We start from the raw sequence: 21,055 nt of genomic DNA, 5'->3' as shown, positions 1-21,055 counted from the left end.
CTTCTCCCTCCAGATCACCTCCGAGGGCGGCCCCCAGCCTCAGTCCAACATCCTCTTCTCCATCAGCAATGAGAGCGTGGCGCTGGTGGGCAGCACCGGGCTTGTGCGAGGCCTCTCCGTGGGCCACGGCGCCGTGTCGGGGGTCGTGCAGGCCGTGGATGCCGAGAGCGGCAGGCTCGTCGTCGTGTCACAGGTAAGGGCATGGGCTGCACCGCGGCGGGCACCTTCCGAATCCGCCCTGCACACAGCCTCGTGGGTGAGGCTCACCGCTCCCCAGGTAGCTGGCGGGGTTGGTGACCCGGGCTGGGAGGAAGCCCTGCCTGCTGGGCTGGGGCTCTTGCCAAGGGCCGCCCTCTCCCAGGGTCTTGCTTCTGCCCTCTGAGCCCAAGCCCCTGCCTGTCACCTACCCCCACCAGGGCCAGCCCTGCACTTGTACCCCCGAGGTTGCCCTCCTCCAGACTCAGGCTCCCCGGCTGTTCCTTGAGGGGCAGGGTCCCCAACCAAGCCCCACGCCCTGGGGCCATTCCAGTGCAGGCTGACAGTAGCCGTTGTGACAGCAGACTGCTTTACGTGCCTCCCCGAGTCCTCTCCGGACCCTCTGCTCTGCCCGTGTGCAGGTGGTGGGCCCGAGGGACGGGCTAGTGACCCACGGCCACCACACGGCTGCTCTAGGACCCGACCTAGTATTGCCAGCATCAGAGCTCTCCCGCCTTCAGGTCTTCTTTTCCAGCTGGGCTTGGAGATGTTCTCCTAGCAGAGTTGGGCTGCTCTAGGCTCTGACACACTTGCTGGGTCATGGTGTGTGTTTTTGGAGGCATGTGCTGACTTGGCTGCTGTACACGAGGGTAACTGGACACCAGTAGTGTTTCAGACCTGGATTTATATTTCCAAGAGAAAAAGAAAGCCTGAGTCATCCGCCAGTATCTTTGCTCAGCTAGAAGTCAAGTCATCTCCCCCGCCTCCTCGCTGGAGTGGGGGACATTTCCTGACCAATTTCCTGGGTCAGCAGAGATGCTGGAGGCCGACTCAGGGGAAGCCTCACCCAGCAGGGTCCCCCTGTCCCATATCGGTGGCACTGACTCCAAGCAGGTGAAAGCAGGTGTCTCTTGAGTCTGATCGTTTCTGCCTTTCCCAGGGGCAGGCACTTCCGTGGGCCTCTGGGAAGGACGGGACAGAGCATGTCCCCCTCTTGAGAAGAGCTCAGGGTGCTTGGATTCTTCCCCGTGTCCTTGGCCTGCTGTGACCTGCAGGAGCGTCGGCTTGGTGATCAGGCCACGCTGGAACCCCGGCTCGAAGGGGGCGTTTTGTCCTCGGTGGTGTGGCTGTGGACAGGAACTGGGCTCCTGACAGCGGTCCGGGAGCACCGCCGAGTTAGGAGCACCTGAACACACAGCTCTGGGGCGCTGGGACCCTCTGGAGGGGGTGGGGCTGACCTTGACCCGACACTGAGCGCATCGATTTACTCCTTTCCCAGCAGTTCCACTCTCTCTCCAAGTGTCCCGCTTACGCCACAAAGTCCTTTTGAATCACTGGGTGGATGCTCCAAGTTTACCTATCTATTTTATAAAGACGAGAAACCACTGGGCATGTGAGAGTAAAATTAAGGACCAAGGAGGCCCTGCTTTGTTTCTCTCTAAAGAAAGGGTTGCAGCCTCAGGAATGGGCTTGTTTTTCTCCTCCCGGGGGCCCGCGTGGCTGACACAGCTGACACAGCAACTGGCTGGGGATTGGTCTAGAGGACACAAGGCCATGCAGTCCCTCCTGGCCACCCTCCTCTCTAGGCTGACCTCACTGGGCCACCTCTCTGCGCCTCCCATCTGGCAGGCTGGGGGAGGGGCCGGGGGAAGGCCCCGGTGCCCCTTGGTAGATGGAAAGGCTGCACCGCCAGCTCCATCTGAAAGGCGTCTCCTTGAGCCCAGGCAGGTGGGGGCTCAGCCTGAGGCCCTGAGGTCCGCGTGTCCCAGAACGGTATGCGACTCTGGTCAGAAGCTCACGGTTCCATCTGTGCGATTCGGGTCACCCTTAGAATCAGCTCCCAAAGCCGAGGAATAGTCCAGGACTAGCAAGGGAAGACAGCAGTGAGAAGGATGAAGGGAAGGAAGGGAAGGGATGCTAGCTGGGCACCTACTACGTGCCAGGAGTTCGCCCATATCACAAGGCACAGGAGATGGGCTCACATGAGTGTATGTAAAAAGGGCTTAAGGGTTTTAGTAGCCTGGGTTCAGCATGTGTCAGCAGCACTACAAAGAAGCCAGTAAAGTTAGTCTTTGGCCAAATTCACAGGAGTATAGAATTCAGGATGAAGGAGGATATACGGTCTATTTTAATCACACTCTACCTGGCTCCTGCATTTGTCCCGGTACTCTGCTCAGAGACAGACAGGCTGGATTTGGGGTTGGGAGGTCTGGAGACCTGTCCTGTGAGGGCTGCCTGGCCTAGAGAGGAACAGTCCCTGGTCAGTATCCCCAAGTCTCTGCAGTGCTGACCTGGAGCATCTGGATCGGACAGGTCTGTAGGCTCAGAGGACCAGGCTGGCACCCCCAGGAGCAGGGAAGAGGCAGCAGCCAGCTCCACGTGGGGCGAGCCACCCGCAAAGCCAGGCCTCCTAGGCAAGAGGAACATTATGGGTGCCTTCTGACCACGTGACTCTGAGCTGGCCTTGGCAGGAACCTCCTTCCTGGGGGAGGGGTGTCCCTTCCCGAAACTCCCGTCACTAGCACATAGCGCCTACGCACAGTCAGCCTGAGCCCCAGAGCCCTTTTCCTAGGACCTTGTGGAGGTGGAGGTGTTGCTGCTTCAGGCCGTGAGGATCCGTGCCCCCATCACACGGATGAGGACGGAGACCCAGGTGAGGCGGGAACCTCTGCAGGCCCTCCTGTCTGAGCTCTCGGAGCAGCCTCTTGGCAGGGGTCAGGCCCTGAGTTCTGCTTCAGGATGAGCTGTTCCCTCTGCTGGGACAGTTCTCCATGCCCTTCACCTGCTGAACCCTGTTTACCCGGGGGGCCAGCTTCACTCCCCTGCCTTTCCTGCTGCAGCCCAAAGGCTCCCTGCCATTCTCCCCAACGGCGCCGTCTCCTCTTCCGCACGGCGCTTACGCCTGTCGCCCCGTGTGGGTGCCAGCAGCAGGTGATGCCTGTGTCTCCACCAGTCTGTCGCCCTCCCGCACCTAGAATAGCACCTGGCACCTTGCAGGAGCCGGTATTTGGACGGTCTGTAGCTTTCTCGGTGCTTTCTGTGTATTAGTCCACATGGCGCACATAACAGCCCCGAGAGGTAGCTCCGGGGTCATGTCCGTGTCACAGAAGAGGAGGTGCGCACGTGGCAGGCTTAGGGCGTCCGCACAGCTGGCAAGCGGCGGGACGGGGCGCCGACCCACAGCCTGGCTCAGGTCCGTCCCCGCCTTTCGCTGCGTCACCTCCACGTGCTCCCTCTGGTCGGCGCTCGGTCAATTCAGATTGTCGGAGACCGAGTCCACCCCTCGTGAGCAGGGACCCCCGCTAGACTGAGAAAGAGGGGAGCAGGGTAAGCTGTGTGGTGGGGGCTGGGGGCTCTGCAGGTGTCCCAGAGCTAGAGGCAGTCATTTAGGAATGGGGTCTCCCGGCCGAGCTGCGACAGCCCGCGGCCCAAGAAGGACGGGAGGTGCGGGGCTGGTGCTGTGTTCCGCTCGGTCCTTTGCTGTTTCGTCAGGCCTCCTGGGACCTGTGCTGCGCCTGCCGCTGCTTAGGGAGGAATTGGGTGTAGCTCCCGTTGCCCCGCGGAGACAGGGAAGCACCCAGCAGCGGGCGGCAGCTCAGGCAGTGCCCTGGAGCGTCTGGGAGGTGGGGCTCCGGCGCTGGACCCCGGCGGTCATGGGCCTGGCTTCTCCCTGCAGATGCCTGTCTACGTCACCGGGATCACCAACAACCAGAACCCTTTCTCCTTCGGCAATGCCGTGCCGGGCCTGACCTTCCACTGGTCTGTCACCAAGCGAGACATCTTGGACGTCCGGGGGCGGCACCACGAGGTACCCACCCTCCCAGAGTCCCCCGACTCCATCCCAGACAGTGTTGGGGTGGGAAGGTTCTCACCACGTGTCTTGCGCTTCATGCCCTCTCGCGGCTCCCTGACTCCTTCTCCCAAGGCTGCGGCCACACTGTCCCTCCCCGGTATCCCTCCCGGCCTCTCAGTCTTGCTCGTGTCCAGGAACCTGGCCACCCAGCTCCCCCATCGCGGTTCCCAGGACAGTCCGCAGCCTTTTCATTTTAAGCATGTTCTTGCCGACCAGCTGTGCTGCACAGGGGCTTAGTGACCTGCTAGCGGAAGGCAGCAAAAACGACAGCCTGGTGGGGACATCACAGAAGTTCCAGAACGTCTTGGGGTCCTGGTCGGGGTCCCCAGTCTGTAGCTTCCGACCCCCTTTCCGAGATGACGCCTGGCAGCCCTGGGGTTTTCTCCAGGTTTATCCCAGGACCCCACCCCTGTCCCCTTAGGCCTCCCTAGGGGGTCCCCGGCCCCTCCCTAAGTCTCAGCTGGAGAGAACGTGCTGCCCCCGTTTGTATGAGCTGGAGCCCATGCGTGAGGAGGGGGGACGCGCCCGGGGTCGCCCAGCCAGTGGGCTATGGGCTGGGTGCCGGCCCTGGTGACTACAGGCTGCCACCCCATGTGGGCCTTGGTCACACAGGACCCGAGTGGGGTTGGTGCTGGGGGTTTCTTCTTGTCCTATCCATGGGTGGGGGGGGGCGGGGGCCGGGCATGGGATGGGGGTCTCCTGGAGGCTGCCTGAAGCTCATCTAGTGCAGGACAAGGGCCTCCCCCCGACCCTATGGGACCAGAGTCCTGTCCCCAGACTGTCCCCGTGGTACCCGGACGTGTGACTTTTTCACAGACAGCCCACGACGGGGGCTCTGGGGGGGAACACCCCAAGTCTAACATCTTCTTGGTGATTCGCCTGACCCCCCCGCCCAGTCGAGGCTCTGAGAAGTCCTGTGTGAGAACGCTGGTTGGCCTAGCCTCTTTCACAGCCTACTGTGAACATGAATCGCAGCATGGGGCGCCCTGCGCTCGTGCTGAGGTGGCCACGGGCTGCAGCCCCCAGGTAGCAGGCCCTGACGGGGCGGGAAGGCAGCAGGATGAGAGCGTTCAGGCAGCGCAGGGGGTCTGGGGCTCCTGTCCGGCTCTGCCCTTTGGGGACACTTTTGACATCTGTCGCAGGCATCGCTCCGGCTGCCGTCGCAGTACAACTTTGCCATGAACGTGCACGGCCGGGTGAAGGGCCGCACCGGGCTGAGGGTGGTGGTCAAGGCCCAGGACCCCACAGCCGGGCAGCTGCTGGGCCTCGCCAAAGAGCTCTCTGACGAGATCCAAATCCAGGTAAAGGACGGGTGGGCAGAAGCCACCGTTAGCGGGAGAGCAAAGGCCAACCCAGCAGCCCTGCTCCTCCCAGGGGCCTTGTGGGCACGTGTCAGGGGGCTGGGGGTTGGGGCTGGGGGTATGAGGTGCTGTGGGAGCCCAGAGATGGGGTGACCCAGGGCTTCACGGAGGGGGTACGTTTCAGGATTGGGGGGCCTGGCATGTGCACAGGGCTGAAGGTCTGAAGTAGCTTAATGTGCTCCCAGAATAGCAGATAATTCTGAGCTCAGAGTCTGGGGTGCCTTCTTGGGCGAAAAGGCTGGGAAATTGTCTGAGCCGGGCATTCACTTAGTTGTCTGTATATTTCACAAACATGCGATGCACTTAGCAGAAGCAGACACACTCTCCCCACTTCCCAGGCCGGCTCCCACAAAGCCTGCAGGGCAGGGGCTGCTGGTGCAGCTGCCCTAGATGGGCCCGCAGCCCGGGGGGTGAAGCGCCCCTGTGGGTCCCAGGGAGTGGGCGGGAGAGGGTCCTGAAAGGCCTCGAGGGATGTGCCCTGGAAGACAGAGGGTGCGACCCATCGTTCACTGATGGAAACCGAGCCTTAGGACGGGAGGTGGCCTGCTCAGAGCCCCTCGAGGGGGCACCCAGCAGGACTCGGACCAGGCAGGACCCGAGCCCAGCCACCCCTGTCCAGCCCAGGGCTCGACCCACGTCTCTCTCTACCACCCCTGCCCCCTCTGGGCCCCTCTGTAAAAACAACGAAGAGCATTTTTAGCTTCAGGGACCCCATTCTGCTAATCTGGGGCTCAGTAATGTCTGGGTTCCCCTAAATTGCAAAGAAAAACTGATAGCAGCCCCTAAGTTTCATGAGAAAAGAAATGGGTTCAAGCCCCCTCTTCAGAAAGGAGCAAACCATTCCTAAACCAGGCACATACCTCATTAGGGGCAAAGAAGCAGATTTCAAAGAGAAACGCCTGTCTGCCACCCCCCTCACCCCTGCCTGCACAGGCATACAGGCACACACACATACACACGAACACACACACAATACAGACACGCACACAGACACACACACAAACCACACACACACGTACAGACACGCACACAGACACACACACATACAAACACACACACATACAGACATGCACACAGACACACACACAAACCACACACACACACACACACAGACACATACACACATAGAAACACAGAAATACATGCTCTTCCTAGCTGAAAACAAAGGAAGCAAGTTCTAACACCTATCCTGAAATTAAAGACAGGGCTTTGCAGCCGCCAAGTTCTGTGACCTCAGTCAGGTCGTCTAACCTCTCTGCGCCGCGGTGTCCCTGGCTGACAGCAGATGGGTTTTGAGCACATCGGAAACTTAGAGGCGCTGGATCCAGCCCACAGAGGTGTTTTATTTGGCTCACTCAGGGCTTTGAAACAATTTTTATTTGTTGCCAACATTTAAAAATAGGAAGATTTTGTCTAAAAGCCCAGTATGAGTGCATGGCATGATGCCACACGGCAAAACCAGCAAGAGATAAGGGCCAACCTCCCATTGATAGAGAGGTGCCCCCCAGTATCACAGGCCCCCCAACCCCGTCGTCTCCCTGGCACCGAGGCCGTTCACCATGGTGCTGGCAGTGGTGCTTTTCTGCCGGTCACATAACAGGAGAGGAAGGTCCCCCTTGTACCTTCATGTCCATCTCAAGAGGGACCACAGAGGTCCATGCCTAAGGAAAGTGGGAGGGGACCTGCCTGTGCGTGTATTTCCCGCGAGATACGTAATCAGTGAGGCAGCTTCACTCTGGGTGCCGCCTGCCTGGCAGAAGTGCTCACGCGACTCCAGAACCCGGTCTGGCTCCCAAGGCCGTGCTCCGTGCCCTGTGAGGAAGCACTGCCACTCCGTCGTGTCGCACGAATCCCCCAGCTCTGTGAGACAAGCGTGGCAAGGATGATTACTTCTAGACCCTTTTTACAGATGAGGAAATCGAGGTTGAGTGTACGGTCAGAACATGGCGGTGCGTGGAGGGAGGGGAGTCAGGCCAGTTTCCTCTTGGAAAATCATCCATCAGGTCAGATGATTTTAGACACAGGCCCTTAGGAGCGTCCAGCTGGTCTGATCGGAGCAGAAGCCAGCGGGGAGCCAAAGCTGTGCTTGGCATCTAGGCTCGGATGCCAAGCACGCCAGCAGCCCTGAGGGTCCCTGGAGATAGGTACCTGAAGGGTGCTGGGCGCGTCAGGCTGCGTGCAGAGAGGGGTCTGGAGCCCCAGGGAAGGGCTGCCTCCGTGGCAGGATTAGAGTCCATCCGACATCATCGGGTTTATCGGCTGCTGACCTGAGGTCACCAGGCACCCCGTACCAGTTCTGTGCGGATCCTGCCGGAGCCTGGCAGGCTAGAGGGTGAGAGGCAGGGCTGAAGGGGTGGATCTGGGAGGGGCGTGTAAGGAGCAGCATGTCTCTCTGAGAGGCGAATTGAGAGCTTTCTCCAGGCTCCGTCCTGGCAGCATCACCGAGCAGGACCCTGGGCCCCGTCACTCTGCCGCTTTCCACACACATATGTCCCGAGGGCTCAGGGGAGGCCCGTGCTTCTGTGAAGCAGCCCCAGGGGCTTCACCAGCGCACCTGCTGTCCCTCCTCATTGTGCCTCTTAAAGCTCAGCCACCACATCACCAGCTGCATAACGGGTGCTGGCACCCGCCCCTCTCACCCCTGGAAGACAAGCAGACCCTGGACGCGGTTCCAGGGATCACAGGAAACAAAACTCCCCCTCTCTTCCAGGTGTTTGAAAAGCTGCGGCTGCTGAACCCTGAAATAGAAGCAGAACACGTGTTAATGTCGCCCAACTCATTTGTCAAGCTCCAGACAAACAGGTACGTGACTCAACGCGGCTTCATCCAGGTTGCGAAGCTGTGCTCACATCCGACGGCTCATCTGTCGAAGTCGTCAGGAGCCGTGGGTGCCTCGGGCGAGCTGCACCTCCCTCCTGGCGTCGCGCTGGAAGCGGGTGCGGCCTCTGCCCTCCTCCCGTCACTGTGGACGTCCCCTGCTCATCTGCGGCGTCTCCCCGTGGGTCCGTCTTCTCCCCGTGGCCCAGAACCTCTCATGCTTTCTGCGGACATCCACTGCTTCAGAGGGGGAAAAGTGCCAGCCTGGAGGTGTTCAATTTCTCGAATGCCCCTGTGTCTTCAAGACTTGCTGTTCCGTGTAGTCTAGGAGCCAGGGCGTCACCTGGGGGTTCGTGAAAATGTGGATCTCGGCCCCTGCTGGGTGGTGGGGACGTGCACAAACGCAGAGAAGCGGGGTTTTGAAGCCTGCCTGCAAACCTGCCTCCTGCCCGGCATTCTAAGACAATGCTTTGGGTAGTGGTGCCTTGTGTGTGAACTGCGGGTGCAAAGTTGGGCATTGTAAGGACCACTGGAGAGACACACACACGTGGGGGATGCACAGCCAAAAGTGTCAGCTCCCGGCTCCGTGCAGGGCTCTAGGTCAGAGGTGGGTGACAGCCGTGCCCTTGAGGATTCCGGTGGGGAAGAGGGCAGTGTAGAGAGAGAAGGGCTGTAATGAAACAAGGTACTGTTGAAGCCACAGCCCAAAGGAAGGCCTTCCACGCGAGGATCCGGGGAGGCACGCCCCCAGTGGAGATGCTGGAGCTGGGACTTAAAGGATGCATAGGAGGTTAAGAGGCTGGGGTTGATGAGGGAGGAGAAACTTGAGGCAGAAGCAATGACATTTGCTTAAAGTCATCTGCAGAGCGTTTGTGGGGCTGCGGCACAGAGAGAGGGTGAGCGGGGCCAGGCCTGGGAGGCTTTTCCTTCCTTTCTTTCCTTATAACATCAATGAATATGTAAAAGAGCATAAAATACCGCATAATTTGTCTTCTTCCCAGCGCATATTATCAGTAGTTTTCCAAACCACATTCTTAGCGAGTGGCCCGTTTTTATCCAGTTACTGGCCCTTGGAAATAGGACAGGGCAAGGCCGTAACTCCCATTTCACAGTTGAGGAAGCCGAGGCCGAGAGAGGGGACACATGTGCCTAAAGATGCACCGTTGTCAGCGGGCTGTCGGGTCTGCCTTTGGGCTCCAACCAGCTCAGAGCCCCATCCTCTTCCCGCTGCACCAGGCTGCCTTACTTCAGCAGACTGAAGCCAGTCTACCGTGGAAGGGTCTTTGACAGCAAGTGCCTGTGCTGCTGAGGGGACCCTCAGCTCCCGCATCCTTCCCTCCCACTGACCGGCTCGTGGCAGGTGCCGCTCTCCTTGGAACCCTTGGTTTTACAAATTAGGTTTCCTGTTGGCAACTGATGAGCTGCAGCGGACTGCGCACAACGTCCTGGTGCACGGCGGGGCTGAGATTAGGCCTCTTCTCCCGGGAGCAGCGGGACTCCCAAACCCCGGGCCCCTTGCTGTGACACTCCTGCTGTCTGTGAACACGGGTCTGGTTTGTTTTCCGAAGGGATGGCGCCGCCTCTCTGAGCTATCATGTCCTGGACGGGCCTGAGAAGGTTCCCATCGTGCACGTTGATGAGAAAGGCTTCCTGGTGTCGGGGTCCATGATCGGGACATCCACGGTCGAAGTGACCGCCCAAGAGGCTTTTGGGGCCAACCAGACCATCATCGTGGCTGTCAAGGTAGGCTCACGTCCGCCTCCTTTTTGGAGTAATAAAATCAGCAGTACTGCTTTCCCCTCGCAGGCGTGTAAGTGAATATACTCACCTTCCAGCCAAGAGATTGTCTGCAAGAGTTTGTTAAAGGTCCTAGGTGAGAAGCTGCATCTTCTGGATGTCGGAGCCGAAGATCCTTGGAGATGATTGATGGCAATGACCTCGTCTCATAGATGGGGAAACTGAGGCCCAGAGAGGCCCATGGTTTTCTGGGACTGGCACTCCAGTGTCCTGACCAGTCAGCATTGAATGTGTGTGCTGGCTCTTGACCCAGAAACCATTACATTACAGACGGCACCTCGTAGGATGAGGTGACCCGTCTTATAGGCAAGGAGACCAAGACTCAGAGTGTCACACGGTAATTGAGAGTCAGGCTCTGGGTTCTAGCCCACGTCGGCCTGGCCCCGGTTGGTGTCCTCCAGTCCCAGCCAGCGCTCCCGTGTCCCCTTGCCGTTCTGTGCTCCTCAGAGACAGGACTTTCTCCTTGGGCGTCCCTGGGTTGGGTCCGGGGTTTATCCTGAGCAGAGTTTTCTTTGCACAACTGATCCTCAGTGACAGAGAAAATACACGACCACTGTAATATTTAGATTTTGCTTGGGTCGTGGGTCTATTTCCTTCCTAACATCTTTTTGTTTCAAGATGGGTGTCTAGCAGGGAACCGTCCACCCTAGTTTTTGAGTAAGTGAAAGTGACTGACCACCCATCCTGTGTCAACAGATAGTTTTGAGCCCCAGCTGTGTGCCGGTCACTGCACCACTGATCTTCGTCAAAGAAACTGGGCTTTTTGGGGGCTGGCTTTTCGACCAGGATGGATTTTACCTGGAGTCAGAGAACCAAGTCTGCTGTCTAAAGAGCTTGCTGTCTAGGGTTCCCGAAACCCATCATCCCCTCCTTTTCCCGTCTCCCCTTTAACTGGGGCGTCTGTTCCTGGCAGCTCTGTAGCGTACGGAGGCCTCCAGGCAATGCTGCCCCCGCAGTCCGAGCGGGCATTGTTTCTAGTTTAAATGCCTGGAGCCAGGTCCTCCAAAGAAGCTGAGCAGTCAAAGCCCAGAGGATATTTTTGCAACATGAATAATGATGTAATTTGTCACAGCCATGGCTTTTGACTCTTGTGGGTTGGGTTTCCTGAGCGCGAGGCCGGCCGTCATGCAAGGAGGGGGCCACCGTCGCGGGCTGAGCCGCTCTTTCCATGACCCCAAGTCGGTCCAGCCCCCATGCCTCCTGAGATGGGGACTGGCTAGGGGCAGGCGTCCGTTCTCGGGAGGGGGCTCTTCAGAGAGGTGTTCCTGGCGCAGTTGTCACTGCATTTGCTCACTGTCCCCAGGTGTCCCCTGTTTCCTACCTGAGGATCTCCATGAGCCCCGCCCTGCACACCCAGAACAAGGAGGCTCTGGCAGCCCTGCCCCTGGGAGTGACCGTGACTTTCACCGTCCACTTCCACGACAACTCGGGAGACATCTTCCACGCTCACAACTCTGTCCTCAACTTTGCAACTAACAGGTAGGGGTGGGCCCCCCTCGTTCCCCACATGAAGTCACGTCTCGATCAGACCCAGATCTGATTCACGCAGGTGACTGATGGCCACGCGGAGAGGCCAGCGCCCCTGAGAGGAGAGTTTGTTACTCACGGTTCCCAAGAGCAGGGGGTGCGCCTTGCTCGCAGGGCCACGGGGGAAGCACCGGGCTCAGCCAGGCATCAGGAGCAAGGGGAGGCGTGGCCGAGAGTCTGTATTACCGGAAGGCACGCAGTCATTCAGCAGAGGTGCCCCAATGGGCAGGAAGCAAAACCCAGATGTTGGGGTTTGTGGTTGGAAGGTCTGTAGTAAGATTTTGTGCAGCCGTGAAGGCTGGGCTGCAGGGGAGATGCATACAGCCCTGGTCGCTGGGCTGGCCCTGTGGTCAGTGGATGCAGAGCACCAGTTATACCTGCTACAAAAGCTGGTCAGAGAAGACACACACTTTCCAACGCTCAGGCCCTTCTGCGTGCCGTCTCGCCGACTCCTCGCTGTCACCCGTTTGTAGAGGCCCAGAGAGGTCAAGCCACTTGTCCAGGGCCACACAGCCAGGAAGTGGGGTTTGGATACCAGGTCCCATTGGGCTCCAAGGGCAGTTGTTTTTGGCTGGTGCTTCTGAAATACAAATGCAGCCTCAGGCCTAATGTGAGGAGAGAGGGGGTGGTCTCCAGGAAAGAGAGCTGTGGCCTCAGGCTAGACCTGCCCCCATGTCTGAGTCTACTGGAGCAGCGGTTCTCAAAGTGTGGTCCCCAGACCAGCATCATTACCACCGCCTGGGACACTCAGAAATGCACATTCTCAGGGCCCAACAATCTGGGCTGTAACGAGGCCTTCAGGTGATTCTAAAGGTTAGGAACCGTTGTCCTGGGGGACGCAGACCAAGCTAAGAGCGGGAGGGAGGAGCTCCAGACCTAGGAGGAAGGAGGAGCGCTCCAGAGAGTCTTCTCTGGGCGCAGAAGCTCACGTCCCGGTGTTGGTGACCATTGCACCGTGGGCTTCCCATGGGCCCTGGAGCAGATGTGTCCCCTGTGGCCCCGTCTCCAGGGCCGGGCCCTGGGAGAGCAGGGTTTGGAGTTGGGCCCTGTTCAAGCCGGACTCGGCCCTTTATGGGGCCCGTGAGCTTGGGCGGGTCACCCTTCCAGGCTGCTGTGTCCACACCTTTCACGTGGAGAACGTGGCCTAGTCCCCGGGGCCACCAACTGAGGCTGTGGTCGCCAGGGCCTCTGGCATGCCGTGGCGCTCTCTGCACACAGCAGGGCATCCGCCGGTCTGGGGCGAAGGCTGCCCTGGAGGGAACGGCGCCCCATGTCCAGCTCCCCTGCAGAAGTCACTCGGGCCTTGTGTGGCGGGGAGCGTCCATCTCCGAGAGAGCGGTCAGGGCTCGGGGGTGTGGACAGGGAGGCAATGGAGCAGAGACCTTGACCCTCCCCCTGCCCAGCCCAGCCGTCCCTCCGGCCCCGCGGGGGCTGCCGTCACTGAGTGCCCCCCGTGTGCCCATGTGCCGGCTGCTGGCCTGAGCCCTTTCCAGCTGCTGACCGGGTTTGCGGCTCACGTCAAGCCTGTGACGTGGGTACATTGTCAGCCCCGCTCGGCAGATGAGGTAGCGAGCAGGGGCGATGTCACTGGTCCCAGTAACACGGCAGAAGGCAGCCTGTGCCTCCCCGAGTGTCCTGGTTCCCTACTGGGAAGGGACGAGACCACAGGGTACATCACTTTCCTCTGGGGGGATGGTGACGCTGGCCATCCTGTCTGGGCTGGGGGTCCCCCCGCCCCACCCGGGTGGTGGGTGAATCAGGTCGGTGTGGCCTGCGAGTCCTTCACCCGGGTGACATCAGGGCGCAGTGGGCGGGTGCGGGGGCCCTTCGCTGGCTCCTCCCTCAGAGCTGGGGCCTCTCCCGAGACTGAGAGCCACGTCTCCTGTGCCCAGGGACGAGTTTGTGCAGATCGGGAAGGGCGCCACCAACAACACCTGCGTGGTTCGCGCGGTCAGCGTGGGCCTGACACTGCTCAGAGCGTGGGACGCGGCACACGGCGGCCTCTCTGACTTCGTCCCGCTGCCTGTCCTGCAGGCCATCTCCCCCGAGCTGTCCGGAGCAGTGGTGGTGGGGGACGTCCTCTGTCTGGCCACGGTTCTGGTCAGCCTGGAAGGTACGAGAGATTCTGGCCGAGGGAACCATCTCTGTGGTTGGGAGGTGGGACGGGGCTCTCAGCCCGCTGTGACAGGTGTGCACGTGGAGCTTGGTGATGTTCTAGAGCGGGCGTCGGAAAACTGCTGCGCCGGCCAGAGCCAGCCTGCCGTCTCCTTCCGCAGCAGGCTTTTGTTGGTGCTCGGCCACACCCCTGCGTCTCCGTGTCATCAGTGGCCGTTTTCACGCCGCATCTGCTGGCCCGAGTGGTGGCATCAGAGACCCTCGGGCCCACACAGCCCCAAAGACTTACAATCTGGCCCTCTACAGAGAAGCTTGCCCCCCCCCCCCCCCCCGCTGTAGGGGTTTTCCACCCTTATGGAAACCGTCCACCCCCATAGTCACGAGCCACGGGACCTTGGAAACGTGGCCGGTGCAGCCGAGGAGCTGACTGTTAGGTGTTTTGTTCGGTTGTGGTTTCGGCCGCGCCGCACGGCATGTGGGATCATAGTTGCCCTGGTCCCTCGCCCCCTGCACTGGAAGTGCGGTGCCTTAACTGCTGGACCACCAGGGAAGTCCCTGACTGTTCGGTGTTGAGCTTCTTGGCGGGGCTGCTGCATGGGCAGGTGCCTCTAGGAGGGAACCTCAGCCAAGGAAGCCGCAAAGCGGTGGGGCGACTGTCCGCACCAGCCGTGCATCCACGAGCCACACGTGCAATCATTTACTTAATTTTTTCCTAATTGGCTCCCTTGTTTTAAAGCTAATTAAACTCATTGTAGAAGGAAGTTACACGCTGCCTTTAAAGAAAAGCACGTATTATTTGCCACAAATAGAATGTGGTTGTTGAATCCTTTCTTTGCGTTTATCACGTGACGAGATCGGCTCTTCACTGAGGACCGCAGTCTAGTGACAGCTCAGAGTCTGCCACCACCTTGTTTGTTCAAACGGGATTGCTGAACAGGGTTGGCGGGCGGGGGCGGTGCAGTGGGGAGGCATGCAGTGGGCCGGCCCTGGGGGGCCAGCGCCCGGGTTACCCCAGGGTGGGAAATGACCAAGAGATTCCCAGCAGGGAGGCACTGTGGTCGCAGACAGGAGCCGAGCGGTGGGACAGTGGAGCGTGGGGCTGGGGGCAGCGAGGACACTGCCCAGGTGACCCAGGTGAGACGCAGTGGCTGGAGTGTCAGTCATGGGAAAGAGGGCTCATGTGCAGCTTCCCCTCCCAGGCATCTCCGGGACCTGGAGCTCATCAGCCCGCAGCATCCTCCACGTCGACCCCAAGACGGGCGTGGCCGTGGCCCGGGAAGCGGGATCTGTGACCGTTTACTACGAGCTCGCCGGGCACCTGAAGACCTACAAGGAGGTGGGGCTTTGGGGCCCACGTGGCCGAGCCTTTCGGGGTGGAACTCTCAGATTCCGTACTGACTGATTCCCGTTTGTTAGGAAGAAGGAAGGTGCGGCACCTCAGGAGGCAGGCAGATGGGGATTCGTGAGCCTGGAGGCGGCAGGTTCCCCCTCCCAGGCTGCCGGCTCCCTAGTCCACAGTGGTGGGAGGACAGAGGCGGCCTCCTGGGGGGTGATCCCCGCGCCCACGTGCTTCGGCTGAGCCCTGGGGGCAGGATTGTCTGCGTGGGCGTACCCCGGGAGTCGCGGCCGTAGGTGGTCCCGCTTAGCGATTTGGCATCACCGGCAAAGTTAAACTCCCCCAGCAAGTCACCTTTTGAGTCTTTCTGGAGGTGAACAGAACCGCTCTCTCTTCTGTTTATCTCCAGCCGAGAATGAATCGATGAGCAGTCTGGCTGCGTTCCACGCGTCTCATTTTTAGAGCAGCGTGTGCCCTGTGGAATCTCGCAGTTTAACTTAATAGCGGGTGTGTTTAGTGCTGCGACCCTGCAGTCCGGGCGAGCCCACTGCAGATAGAGGCACCTTGAGACGAATAAAGCAGTACCCCCCCCCACCCCCAAGCAGCCCCGGAGGGTGGTCGGGCAGGGCTGGGGGAGCTGGCAGAGGAGGGCACCGCACGGGAAAGGTGGGCAGGGTTCGAGAGCCAGCCCTGGGGCTGGAACCCGGGGTGTGTGGGAGCGGAGGCTAGCTTTGCGATCAGATCACAACAGTGGTTAAGCTCGGGGGCCAGGCTGCCTGGGTTCAAATCCCAGCTGGGCCACTGGGAGGCTGTGTGACTTTGGGTAAGTTACTTGACCTCTCTGTGCCTCCGTTTTCTTACTGGTAAAATGGGGCTAACATTGTTGTGTGGATTAAATGAATCATTAATGTGTGCGAAGCCCTTAGAATGGTACTCAGCACAGAGCATGTGCTCTGTGGGTATGAGCTGCTGCTGCTGCTGTTCGGGGTAAAGATGTTGAAACCGATGCCAGACACAGTAGGGATTCATCAGAGATTTTTTAAAGGCAAGAGTGATATAGATCAGAAGTATGTTTGGAAAGATTGCCTGGTGCCTGGCTGAGTCTAAGAGCCTGAGGGAGGGGGCATGGCTGCAGGGTGGCAGCTGAGAGACAGAGGATGGGCCCTCACTGGCACGCCTGGGGAGGCCAAAACTAAGGGTGGGTTTGGAGAGACTCCAGAGGGAGGGTCATCAGAGCTTGGTGACCGTTTGGAAGCGGGGCCTGGGAGAGGGAGGCCTTGGGGATGAGTCTCCGGGTCTGGCTGGGGCGACGAGGGGGAAGATGGCCCTTTGCAGAGAGGGGAGCACAGAAGGAGGCGCCAGTGTCGGGGGAGGACGATGGGGAGTTTGAGGTGTTCGTAGCTCCTCCAGGTGGGGCTGGTGGTGACGCAGCTGGGCCGGCGCGTCTGGAGCTCTGGGGCCCAAAGCTGGAGACGGCGGAGGGTGGGGTGCCTGCAGCACAGACGTGGGTCTGAAGCCCTGGGGGTGGCGGGAACACGCAGGGCCTACCGGAGCAGGAGGGAGCGGGACCAGGCTTGGGGCCCTCTGCCAGGTGTGGAGGAGGACGGGGCAGGAGACTGCAGAGCGGAAGTCAGGAGCAGAGAAGGCGAGGGGGGGCAGCGGGAAGGACCCGGGCAGGGGCGCAGGTGACTGCGATCAGTCTGGAGGGTGAGGGGCCGGCCCTCCAGCTCAGCATCGGCCACGGCTGCGGGGTCTGCGGGAGCTTGGGGAGGAGTGAGACCCCGTCCCTGCTCTCGAGGGACTCACGTGCTGGTGGAAGCAGGCCCGTGGGGGGCAGGAAGTGCTCGGCGCCTGCCCAGAGCCGGAGACGGCCTTCCACCGGGAGGCGGTGGCCCACAGCTGGGCCTGCAGGGCGGAGTGTTGGCCCTGCAGGAGTGTGGAAGGGGTACCCGGCCTAGGAAGGCTCGTCCTGCCTCAGGAAGGTGCTCAGTGGTTAGATGGGAGGGGTGAGCCGGGAGATAACTTGGGGAGATGAGCCTCGGCTGCCACCACTGGGCCGTGTGGGTCTGCATTTTGGTCAGGCTGATTTATGGTGAATAAATGGCAGTGAAGTAAAATGGATCCTTCTCTCTTTGCTGAAAGATTAAGTAACCCAACTGATGTGCAGAGACGCGATCATAACTGACAGGGGAGCCAAAGTCTGCAGCCCGCCCCGACAGCTGCTTGCATTCAGGCCTGGTGTCACCCTGCCCCGCTGCTGGGGCAGCCGGCTCCCGGGAGAGTCAGGCCAGCCTGGGTCTAGTCCAGCTCTGCCCCGTCTGAACAGCTCACGTAGCCTCGGAGCCTCAGTCCTGTCCCCTGTACTGCGGGAAGGGCAGTACCTGTGTCCCAGGCGCTCGGCCTGCATGGTCAGCTCTCAAGGGCCTGCCTTGGCTTCCCCCCCCCAGATAGTGGTCAGCGTCCCTCAGAGGATCGTGGCCCGGTACACCCGCCCCGTCCAGACCAGCTTCCAGGAGGTTGCGGCCTCCAAAGTGATGGTCACTGTGGGAGACCGGAGCTCTAACCTGAGAGGTAAGGAGTGAGGGGTCGTGTGTCCCGCGTGGGCCCGGCCAGGCCAGGAGGCCAGGGGCCTCGGGCCCTTCTGATGGGGTTTTGCTGCTTTTCCTACTCAAACTCGCTGACTCCGAGGCGGGCATTTAACCCCCGCTGGCCCACCCCTTCCAGCTGTTTAGAAATTCGAGTCCTCCACAGGCAGTGAAGGGATCTTCCTGAAAGCCCAGTGCTGCGAAACTGCCTGTTTCTGGGCTGGAGGTGCAACGTCAGCCCAAGGGCACCCAAGTGGAGAAAGCCACTATTCATCCCAGAAAATGTGGCTTAGCAGGCCTCACCACCGATTTTGATTTTCGTAATTACCTCTCCCAAGTCATGCATAGAACGTTCGACCTCATCCCCTGCCTGTGACAGCCCTGGACAGCAGCTGCCGGAAATAAATGCATCAATACAGGCTGTTTTTAAAAAACCACTTAACTGGTAGAATTCAATACCACTGTCGTGGTTCTGATGCACCTCTCCTGCCTCGTGGTCACCTCTCTCCCTGCTCCAGTGCAAGTGGACAGCACTGTGCCATTGCCCAAACGATGCTCAGGGTATTAGTGGGGAACTAGTGCCCTCCTGATGTCCAGGGATAAATCGCCCGTTTTCCCTGCTGACAGGAGCAGACAACACGCACTAGCGGGCTCGACCCGCTGCCGTGCCCCTGGATGTGGGCTCTGAAAAAACGCTGAAATCGCCCATGCTGCAGGATGCCCCCCATTCCCACATAAAGAGTAATTTGTCCTCAGCTTTTATAAACTGCAGCTTCATGAGGAGGAATGCGGGCACAGGTCCGGTTCTCGGGCCGGCCGGCCGGCCTCCATGTGGCCTGCTCTCATGTCCTCGTGCCGGGGCTCTGCAGGTGGGGGCCTCGGGGGCCTGGGTGCACGGCCTTCTCACCCCCTCCCGTCTCCAGGTGAGTGCTCCCCCGGCCAGGTGGAAAGCATCGCAGCCCTGCACCCAGAATCCCTCCTCGGCTGCCAGCTACAGTTCAAACAAGACATCTTCGACTTCCCAGCCCGTGAGGTTTTCACCGTAGAACCGGAGTTCGACGCTGCCCTGGGTGAGTCTGCAGGGTTTGGTAGTGAACACTGACCTGCGTGGCAGGTTCGCCTGCGGTTCATTTGGCCCGCGATGGCCGTCTGTCCGGGGGGCGGTATCCGTCAGGAGCCCAGCCTGGGGACCGATGCTGTCACCCCGGCCTCTGGTTCCCTGCAGCCGCCGGGAGGGGTTGGCATTCCCAGCTGCTCTCAGCAGCCACCTACAGCTGGCGGAAAGGACTCGGTTCAGAGTTGGGAACCTGGTTCCAGGCCTTTCCTGCTCTTATGGCCTCAGGGCCTGCAGGCGAGGAGGCTGCTTCCCTCGTGAAAAGGGAAGGGTGGTGCCCTGCTCTGCTGGCATGACGGGGCTCTGAGAGGGATGGAAGGGACTTTATTCAACCGGCAGTTGAGGGCATGGGCGTCTGTGGAGTGTAACTGCTCCACGGAACTGGTAACCAGAGCCGTGGAACTGGCAGCCGGCACCACGGGCTGGAGCGGCGTGCTGGCCGCGTGGAGTGACCCGAGTGTCACCAGGTCACTAAGAGGAGGGCCCCCCCTCACCGGATGCCGTGAGCACTCAGGACAGGCCCTGGGATGGGCTTGCACCGTGCCCAGCTTGTGCACGTGCCGAGACGCTGAGTCCCGTGCTCGTGCAACGAGACTGTCAGTGTTGTCGTGAGAGGGGCTGGGGATGACCACTTGACACGTCGCTCAGTTCTTTCTAAGAATCCGCTGCCACCGGCCTGCAGCTCCCAGGGGCCAGGCGAGGCCCTCCTCTCCCTGGTTCACTCTGCGTCTCTGTCCCGCTGGCAGCAGCGCGAGAGCGTCCTCGGCGCCCCGGCTGCTGTGTGGGATACAGGCGACGTATCCGGAGGGCACACTGTGTACAAGACCTGAGCTTGGGGCTTAGCACACAGTAGGCACTTGGTGGTCCCGGGCCCCGTGGATTCACCAGCACAGCCCCACGAGGGGTGCGGTGTCACCCCCGCTTGACAAGGGAAACAGAGTCAGCAAGGAAGCCGACTCACCTGGGGCCTCCTGGCTGGTGGTGGGGAGAGAGGAGGAATGGAAGGGACTCACCTAGAGGCGCCTGGCTGGTGGGAGCACAGGAGGGACCCCAACCCAGGTATCCTGATTCCTGGATCTGGAGCTTTCCAAGGCACCACTCAACAGTGTTCATTCAGCTCTTTTACCCACTGTGGGTCAGGCATGGACCCTGAATAGTCCCAATCAGGCCTCCACAGAACTTCCTGCCGCACCTGGGGCGTCAGCAGTACTGGGGCCCAGCCCCACTCACGTACGGCCAGTGTTGGGTCGTGGTATCTGTTCACCATTCCCTCACCCCTGTTCTGAGCCAGACTGGCCGGGCCCTGAAATGCAGAGCTGGAGCAGGCATTCCTGCCCCAGGGGAATCCATGAGCAGAGGATTCTGAGACAGAGAGGGGGAGAGCTGGTCACAGAAAGGGTGTCCAAAGGGAGGGGGGCACTGAAGAGGGACTTCCCAGGAGGCCCCGGGAGGAGGGCATGCCTCACCCGGGCTCTGCAGGGTGGGTAGGAGTCCTCCAGGGAGCAGGGTTAGCATCAGGGCCTAGGTGGAGAGGAGACGAGGTGGAATAACGCCCTTGTCTCCACAGGCCGGTACCTCTGCTCGGTGACTATGCTCAGGCTTACGGACAGGCAGCTGAAGCACCTGAGCCTGAAGAGGACAGCACTGCTGGTCACTCCCTCTCTCCCAGGCAGCCACTTCTCCGGAGAGCAGGTCGGGGCCGAGGTGCCCTTTAGCCCAGGGCTTTACACTGACCAGGCTGAAATCCTTTTGAGCAACCACTACACCAGCTCCGAGGTCAAGGTCTTTGGTGCCATGGAAGTTCTGGAGAACCTGGAGGTGAGTGGTGACCAGGCAGGAGCCAAGGCCTCAGAGGGACCAAGAGGCAGGGAGGACCAGCTGGGGTGTGGCGATCCTGGACCACCTCTCATTAAAATTAAAAGTTGTAAGGGAATTCCCCGGTGGTCCAGTGGTCAGGACTCCGCACTTTCACTGCTGAGGGCACTCGTTCAGTCCCTGGTCAGGGAACTGAGGTCCTGCAAGCTGCGTGGCACAAAATTAAAAAAACTAGAACATTTTAAAAATTAAGTCCCTTGACCCTTTTCCCCATAGCACTGCCGCTGTCTGTCGTCCCGTAGAATCGTGTGAATGGTTGTGATTGCCCCCGGTCTTCCCCGGCTGGAAGTGACCTACGTGGGGAGACGCTGAGTGCAGGGCCCGCCTGACACGTGACATCTGCTCAGCGAACGTGTCCCGTGTCCATGAATGAATTCGGGACGGGGGGACACGCTGACGAGGGGCAGGAGGAAAAGCTCTAACCTCTGACCTATCACTGATCCACTGATGCCGCACACCTGGGGACGATGATGTCCCCAT

At 60.2% G+C, this 21,055-nt stretch overlaps 1 protein-coding gene across 1 annotated transcript in view; it reads left to right on the top strand.

Moving 5' to 3' along the window:
- The window catches only part of NUP210 (nucleoporin 210), a 101,207-nt gene that overhangs the window by 76,407 nt on the left and 3,745 nt on the right, over positions 1 to 21,055 (top strand). Inside the window, exons 25-36 of the mRNA XM_032647668.1 lie at positions 14 to 193; positions 2,768 to 2,848; positions 3,872 to 4,003; positions 5,191 to 5,349; positions 8,120 to 8,211; positions 9,795 to 9,969; positions 11,327 to 11,502; positions 13,443 to 13,663; positions 14,865 to 15,001; positions 17,449 to 17,572; positions 18,510 to 18,656; positions 20,268 to 20,518. Coding sequence (XP_032503559.1) covers positions 14 to 193; positions 2,768 to 2,848; positions 3,872 to 4,003; positions 5,191 to 5,349; positions 8,120 to 8,211; positions 9,795 to 9,969; positions 11,327 to 11,502; positions 13,443 to 13,663; positions 14,865 to 15,001; positions 17,449 to 17,572; positions 18,510 to 18,656; positions 20,268 to 20,518 — 1,875 coding nt within the window. The remainder of the gene's footprint in view (positions 1 to 13; positions 194 to 2,767; positions 2,849 to 3,871; positions 4,004 to 5,190; positions 5,350 to 8,119; positions 8,212 to 9,794; positions 9,970 to 11,326; positions 11,503 to 13,442; positions 13,664 to 14,864; positions 15,002 to 17,448; positions 17,573 to 18,509; positions 18,657 to 20,267; positions 20,519 to 21,055) is intronic.

Source organism: Phocoena sinus, chromosome 11 (genome assembly GCF_008692025.1).
Source record: "Phocoena sinus isolate mPhoSin1 chromosome 11, mPhoSin1.pri, whole genome shotgun sequence".
Classification (NCBI taxonomy): domain Eukaryota; kingdom Metazoa; phylum Chordata; class Mammalia; order Artiodactyla; family Phocoenidae; genus Phocoena; species Phocoena sinus.
Note: the sequence above shows the minus strand (reverse complement) of the source record. Positions and strands in the feature narration are given on the sequence as shown.